Consider the following 7,828-nt stretch of genomic DNA (forward strand, 5'->3'; position numbering starts at 1 on the left):
AACCCCCCCCAAAAAACCCAACAACAACATAATAAAACATTCAAAGAAAATGGCGAAACTACTGCTGCACCGTCTTCCATCTTCTGCTGGCCTGTATCCTGCTGCAGAGAGTCACAAAAGCAGTTACATTTTTTAGTATTTGTTGCACAGTTATGGGGTAAATATCACGCATCCTGCAGATCCTACAGTGCCTTAGTGTTGAATGAAGCCACTGTAACCTGGCACCTCGTCTCAGCCAGGATTTTTCCCACGTTTGTTCTTGCTTTTCTATTCAAACTCCGGCTGATTGTGTTGACCGTCACCCACCTTTGCTTCTCAAGCAAAGTCACATTTGGTCGTGCAAATATCTGCCTTCCAGTCCTCAGTGGAATCACCGCTGTGCTAGCTGTGTGAACGCAAAGAGTGCATGGGAGGATATCAAGGATTTATGTGCATTATTTACATTTTTCGTACATCAGCGAGGCTGTAGATAGACTGTACAGTTTTAAAATCACACATAGCTTCATGTTTGTGTGGTCTCAGAGGAGTAGCGTTGCTTCTGTTAGCTAAAGCCTCCTCAAACTAGCTAATCGTTAGCGGAGGATTAAATCCTTTAAAAGAACGGGGTGGAGTGCAGTTTTCTCCTCCTGAGTTCGATTTTTCAATTTTCTCCTAACTTTAGTTTTCAGTGTTGCTGTACTCTCTGCTGAACCCATAAAGTATGGATGTAGTATTGTTGTTGTTGTTCTTGCTGTTGTTTTTCCCTTCCCTCCACTGGTCTGAGGTCCTTACTTTCAAATGACATTTTAGAAAAAATGCCGGCGGCAGAGAGCAACCTGCCGAGATCGGAGGGACCTTTTAATCCCGCCATGTTCGGTCCCTGTTCTCCAAAACATCAGGCAGCCTTGACCGGCTGGGCTAGCGGAGCGCTGCATTGTTTGCATCCAGGCTGGATGTCGAGCTAAATTGTCCCCTGAAGTCGAAGACAGACGATGGTTCCATGACTCTGAAGTCACCTTTTCCTTTATTCCCCATTTAAATTCTCTTCTGTTGTCGGTGCCCCGAGGAGATTTATTGTGCGAAATGAATGGAGTGTGGTGCGACGCGGACACCGGGGTCATTAAATTCTTCTCTCTCTATCTTTGTGTCATCGATTTCTGCAGGCCAACCATGTCCACCTCGGCCACATCATGACTTTGCTCAACGGGTCAGCGGAGATCTCCCCTCCCTCCCTCCCCCCCTCCTCCCTGGAGCTGAATTTCTCCATCTTTGACCCCTCGCCCTCCCCCATCTCCCCGCTGACGTCGTCCAACTGCACCGACTCCTCCTCAGACTCCTCCCCCCCCTACAACTTCTACGCGGTGCTGCTGGTGCTCCTCATCTTCTGCGTGGTCTTCGGCAACGTGCTGGTGTGCGTGGCCGTGTCGCGGGAGCGCGCCCTGCAGACCACCACCAACTACCTCATCGTCTCGCTGGCCGTGTCGGACCTGCTGCTGGCCACGCTGGTCATGCCCTGGGGCGTCTACCTTGAGGTGTGTGTCCGTAGTGCCGCTGTTGTCATCCATTCCAGAGCTCGTTTACTGTGCCTGGCAAAAACAAAAAAACAGAACCGGAAGATTCTGGAAGCTGCAAGCAGGGTTTCTTTTTTTACCTCCCGTGTTTGAGCTCATGGAAAAATAAACAAAGATGCAGTCGACGTCTTTTCCGTCAGTCATTTCGTTGATTGACAAGAAATCAACACAGCATGTTTTCCCTCTGAAGCCATAGGGGGGAAAACATCAAGTCGATTTGAGAGAAAAAGAAGCAAAGCTGCAAATATGATTTCTGTTTGGAGCCGTGCTGTCAGTGGCAGATGATGTATTTTTCATGCAAGGCAGTCAGACGGATGCACAACAGGTCGTCACCAATTCTGGACGTACACAACACTCCCCTCCGCCTGACTGACAGTGTGAACCCGAAGTCGCTTGAGAATTTTGCTGGCTGGTCTCGGTTTGAGTGCAACAGCCGTGTTTCAGCCTCCTGCAGACGCCTCATGCGTTCTCGGAAGGAAATCACTGAGTTTAATATAAAACAATAAACTCCAGCCATGGTGACAAGCAGTTTCATTTTCCCCAAAAGGCAGCGTTTTAGCACCATAAATTATTTTAGTCATATAATTACTAATTACTACTCTAAAAACAAAACAAACAAAAGCAGATTTTGCACAATTCTCGACTGGCGATATCAATGATTGCTGAAGGTGGTCTAGGAACTCTTGAATGAACTTCCTGCAAGGATTATCTCAGTCGACAGGTGAAATTGGTCTTGCAGATGTCAGTTACTGTTGGATGGCAAAATTTGAATGACTTTAGAGATCTGGCAACACTGTTCTTTTTTTTTTAAACTCAGATGTCCGAAGGTGGAAGAATTAGGTCAGCCGGGGTGCAAATGGTTTTAAATATTAAACAATCTCTATTTGGCAGCCTGATTAAAATTGATGCGGCCCCGTCAGGGTTATCGTCAGTGTTCCAGCAGGACAAAATAAAACCACCCGTAAGGAGCGAAAGCAAAGGAAAGTCCTTGAAAAGCTACAAGAGATGAAAGAGCGTGTGCTGAAAGCAAAGTTTGTGTTTGTCTCCCTGTGCGAAGGTGGTGGGAGAGTGGCACTTCAGTCTCATCCACTGCGACGTCCTGCTCACGCTGGACGTTATGATGTGTACCGCCAGCATCCTAAACCTGTGCGCCATCAGCATCGACAGGTGGGACCTCTCGCTCTTCTCCTCATCATTCACCAAGCGGTGTGTCTTGCCTTTTGAACCGAGCCGCGTGTCATCATCCTTCTCTCGCTGAACATCCCGTGAATGATTAATACGAGCCTGCACCACAGGACTCAGGACTCGCTTCAGAATTCTGACCTCACGCATCTAGCTGCATTTGTCCTCTTTCTGAGATTCCTTTCAGATCCTCACAGTTGTTATATACACATACACATATATGTATATATATGTATATATGTATACATACATACGTATATATGTATGTACTGTATATTTACATATGAGTGTGTGTGTATATATATATACACTGTATATACATATATATATATGTTTATATATGTATACATATATATATGTAGATATACAGTATATTTATAACGATTGATATATTACGACGATCGACTTTGAAAGCTGCTGACAGAGCCAAAGAAGATAAACAGGAAGTGTTTGTAAGCCTTGCTGCCGCTAATGAGGTTATCATAGATGCCAATTTAGGCTAGTCTTAATAGAATTTGAGTTTTATTTGAATTTGACAGCAATTTTGTATCGAAGTACGAAAAAAAAAACAACTAACGGCAAAGGCTTTTCTCAGAGGAGAACAGCATGTTTTTGTTTATTTTGTTCACTTTCTTCTGGTTTTGGCAGAGGTTATGTCTCTTCAGTTCACCTCCCCCAATAAGCCACTTGTGTACACTAATGATTTGTGTATGTGTGTTTATACGAACACACAAGAGTGTACTTGAACTAATGAGCTGTCCCACAGCAGCAGGACAGTGAACAGCAAACACTCTCTCCTTGAGCAGATAATAACTTTCCTTGAGTCTTTTAAATTGTCCTTTTTCGTCATTAGTGTTTGCTCGGAGCTCATGGAGGAAACCCTGTCTATTGGTTCAGACCCACGCACACGTTCGCGAGTCCCGAGGGAAGCAGAGTCTGCCACTGCGTCCTAATTATTCTGACAGAGTGACACAATCAGGCTGCATAACTTTAGAGTGCTGTAGTTTGGGCCTGTAATTAGGACGAGGTCCGGCTGCAGAGAAGTACGATAAATTACAGGTCTGACTTCAAGGAGAGAAAAAGAATAAAACAGTGTCTGCCAGCGTAAAGACTCAGTAATCCCAGATAATGGCTTTTTAAATTTATTTTTACCGACTTTTTGAACTGTCCTGTATGTCTAGTAATGGCAATTAACTTGGAAACTGTCTGTTGAATTATAATTTGTGGAGACAAAGCGTGGATGTTAGTTACCAAAACAGCAGCTTCCTTGCTTGATTGTGCAACTTTTTTGGGAAGTTTCTGGACCGTCTGTTTGTGGAGGTGCTTTTTCTTTTAGTGCGGGGAAAACAGCTGCTTTCTTCACCTACTATCAGCCTGAGACACACGGGTTTTTTAGAGAATCTGTAATCGTAAGATAAGTCTAACTTATGCAAACTTCATTTCAGAATTAGAGCCCTGAGCAAAACCAGAAATGTTGATTCAATTTTCATTTTGTCTTCTGTCTCTTTGTTATTCTCAAAAATGTTTCTCCCCCCCCCCAAAAAAAAAACATTTTGAATTGACAAAATAGTTCTACTTGATTTAGGATCTAAAGTCTGCGAGAATGCGTCTGTCTGTGTTTTTATTACTTTTTATTTCTTTATTTCACACATAGCCCCCCGAGGTGTCCCATCTCATTTTCAAGGGGGTGTCCATACAAATAAAGACAAACGATACAAACATGAGAAGTAGTGAATACAAACATTGGACAAAACTTAGAAGCACAAGGACACTCACACATTACTACATATACTACATTAAGAGGACGTAGGCTTGCTTCAGAGGTGTTACCATAGACAACATCAGCATAGTCTAGTTTTGGTCAAATGAATTGCATTAGAATTCTTTTCCGGACTTCTTGAGAGAAACAGTCAGCAGAACGATAGAGTGGTTTCAGACAACACTAAAAATCTTTATTGGACATTGAGTTATTAGTTTTGAAGGATAACTGAGAGTCAAGACAGAGGCCTCGATATTTAAATTCTTCAACTTTTGCAAAGGTTGTTCCATCCAGAAAGGTAATACACCAGGTTTTTTTGGACGACACAAACAGACGACACAGGCGATAAATGTTCACGAAATTCCACAACATTTCCTTGAAACTTTCTTTCAACAATTTTTGAATGTCACTCTGGTAACTGTGTTGGTCTACAGCCTGTAAAGGCCGGCGTTTGAACTCATCCATTTATGTTTTTACAACGAGATTTTAAAGGCGGGTTTCATGTCTCTTGGTGTGTGTGTGTGTGTGTGTGTATGTGTGTGTCTCTTGCTTTGTGAAGCCTGCAAATGTAAGTCTGTCAGAGCAGAGCTGAGCTGCCTTGCGTTGCTTCAAGAGGGTTTAAAGTATGTGCAGACATGTCAGTGGGATGATGTGAAGTCCGGCCATGAATCAATATGAGTTTCCTGGATAATGACGTGTTTATTCACACGCAGGTACGGCCAGGGAGAGTTTTTTCGAGTGTTACTTCTGATTGATCTGGCTATAAAAAATATTTTTAGAATAGCAGAGTGTGAGCCATCAGCAACCAGACGCTGAATCTTTTTACAGCCTTTTCACAGCCCCTGTGCCGACTGCAGAACCTTCACTTGAACGGCGTTGCTGTGAAACACAGTTGGGTTAGACTGTCTTTGTGATTGCTTGCAACCGTCACTTCAACAGTTATTACGGAAATGTCTGTTTTGTGTTGCCGATGAATCCTCCGCTGTTTGGAGAATGATGCTGCCAAGAAAACATCAGTTGAACTTCAAACAGTCCCAGAGGTCTGTGGTCTCCCACATGCTGAATAGCAGATATTCCCAGACGAGGCCTTGCCCTTCTGTTGGGGCAGAGTGCCTATTTCAATTCCTGGGCGTCTGCAGAGAAGAACACCTGAGCTGGGGCGTCCACACCACAGCAGCGGTCAGGAGGGCACAACACCACCTCAACCAGAAACTGTTGATGTCTTTCTACCTTGTTGCTCAATTGAGAGCATCTTAACATACTGCCTGTGCAGTGTTGTTGGGATTAATCCATAAAAGTAATCCAACTGCTGATTACTCCTTTAACTACTTTGTTTCATAAGTAATTAATTACTAATTACTTTAGTTTAAAAAAAAGATCAAGTCACAGTTGAGAATGTCTTGTTTCCTGCACACAACGCACAACAAACCACAATATTCTTTCATTTAGACGAGATGACCTCAAAATAATGTTTGCAATTTCCAGCTATCAAAGGCATTCGCTGTTTTCCTTTTGCCGCCGCCCTGCTTGTTTAAGTGCGTCGTCACATATCGATGGCGTTGCATGCACGGCTGCATCATTGCTTTCGGTTGTTTTTCTAAATTTCAGACATTTTGTGGATAATGTGACATTTTTTGCTTGCAAAACATCTCAGAAAAGTAATGGAATCGTTACGTGATAAAGTAATTATGATATGATGATCATTTTTTGCCAGAGAAATCCCGTTACATTACTCTGTTACTCAAAAAGTAGTTTAATTACAACAGTGGATTACTTTGTAATAGATTACTCACCAACACTGTGCACATGTGCACGGTTCTCCAGCTGCCGGCAAGGTCGTCGGCTGCCCTCTCCCCTCTCTGGAGGACTCTCTCTCGCCGCCTCAGGAAAGCACACAGGACCCATCAGGGACCCATCAGGGACCCATCAGGGACCCATCAGGGACCCATCCCACCCAGGACACTCACTTCTTGAACTGCTGCCCTCTGGCAGACAATTCAGGACAATAAAAGCAAGGACAAACCGACTGAAAAACAGTTTTTACGCCAGAGCCATAATTGCATTGAATAGTGAAGAACCACACATACAAAAGGGGCATGGTCTGTGCAATAAAGGGGAACAGTGCAGTCACTGTTGAATGTGGTACGAGTGTTGTGTGGCATATGTCTTTTTTATTATGATTTTTAGTGTTTATTGCTCTTTTTATGCGAATGCACCGAAGGAAGGCACTTTTAAATGTCGCTGTAGTCCTGTATAATGACAATAAAGAATTCAATTCAATTCAATTGGGCTGCAGCTGCTGCTTCTGCTCTTCTGTTGCTGTTGTTGCTGTTGTTGTTGTTGTTGTTGTTGTCGTTGTTGGAAGTGTCTTCACGTGCTCTGGTCTCCACCTGCAGGTACACGGCAGTGGCCATGCCTCTCCTCTACAACACCCGCTACAGCTCCAGGAGGCGGGTGGCCGTGATGATCGCAGTGGTGTGGTTCCTCTCCTTCGCCATCTCCTGCCCACTGCTGTTTGGACTCAACAACACCGGTAAACCTTCACCACAAGTACCTGAAGTCGCTTTTCAATCCTGCCCGCTGAAATTGAAGATATTTTATTAGTTGTCAGTAAGTCATAAAGTAGCTAAATTTCATCAATTTTCAGTGCTTTAAGAGTCATTTCAATGAGGAGCTAATTACCTTGTGGCATCAAAGACACTGCTTTTGTTGTAACACTTTTGTTCCTTTTTGAATAGACGTTAAAGATCAATGAAAGATGGGGCATGAAGTTGTTGTGAAAGCTTTGGGAGAATAACAACTTTAGTCTGAATTGCATTTGTTGACAAGGGCAGGTTGGAATTTTTGTCCAATCAAAAGTCTGTGGACGATAACGGGGTCATTATTCATGAATCTGCTCCACAACCCGACCTCTGCGTGTTCAGACCTTTCTTTTTTTTTCGAATGCGCGGCGCTCTCGGAGGACTGACAGGTGAACTTCTCGCTCCCCGTGTGGGAACACATAATCCTGGCTGAACACAAGGTGTCGAGCTGCCAATGTCTGCTGTAATCAGGCCTGAAGGAGGCTCTGGGAGGAGAGAAGCAAGGGTTGATGAGTCTGTCTCTTTCCATCCGTGACCGATACTGATAAACCACATGAATTGTTGCTTCTTCCGCAACACCTGTGGTTTCTGCCGGGGGTCCCACAGGGGCGGAGCCAACGGCTGGCTCCTCATGTGGCCACTGACCTGTCAGTGGCATCCGAGCTCTCTGTGACATCACAAAGAGCTGTGTGGGTTTTTTTTTTTTCCTAACGCACTCTCTCTGAAAAGTGGAGCAAGCCCATTGATTTGCATCT

The 7,828-nt window shown here is 44.1% G+C and overlaps 1 protein-coding gene across 1 annotated transcript; it reads left to right on the forward strand.

Annotated features, from left to right (window-relative positions):
- Window positions 1–231: 231 nt before the first annotated feature.
- LOC142882641 (D(2) dopamine receptor-like) lies at window positions 232–7,024 on the forward strand (the record flags this gene model as incomplete). The annotated part of the gene is made up of 3 exons (XM_076017436.1): window positions 232–1,511; window positions 2,608–2,717; window positions 6,888–7,024. Coding segments are annotated over exons 1-3 (589 nt in total), but the record flags the coding sequence as incomplete, so codon positions are not given.
- Between the last annotated feature and the right edge of the window lie 804 nt (window positions 7,025–7,828).

This window comes from Nelusetta ayraudi, unplaced genomic scaffold, assembly GCF_046127955.1.
Source record: "Nelusetta ayraudi isolate G7.1 ecotype Tasmania unplaced genomic scaffold, CSIRO-AGI_Nayr_v1 ptg000387l, whole genome shotgun sequence".
NCBI classification, from domain to species: Eukaryota; Metazoa; Chordata; class Actinopteri; order Tetraodontiformes; family Monacanthidae; genus Nelusetta; species Nelusetta ayraudi.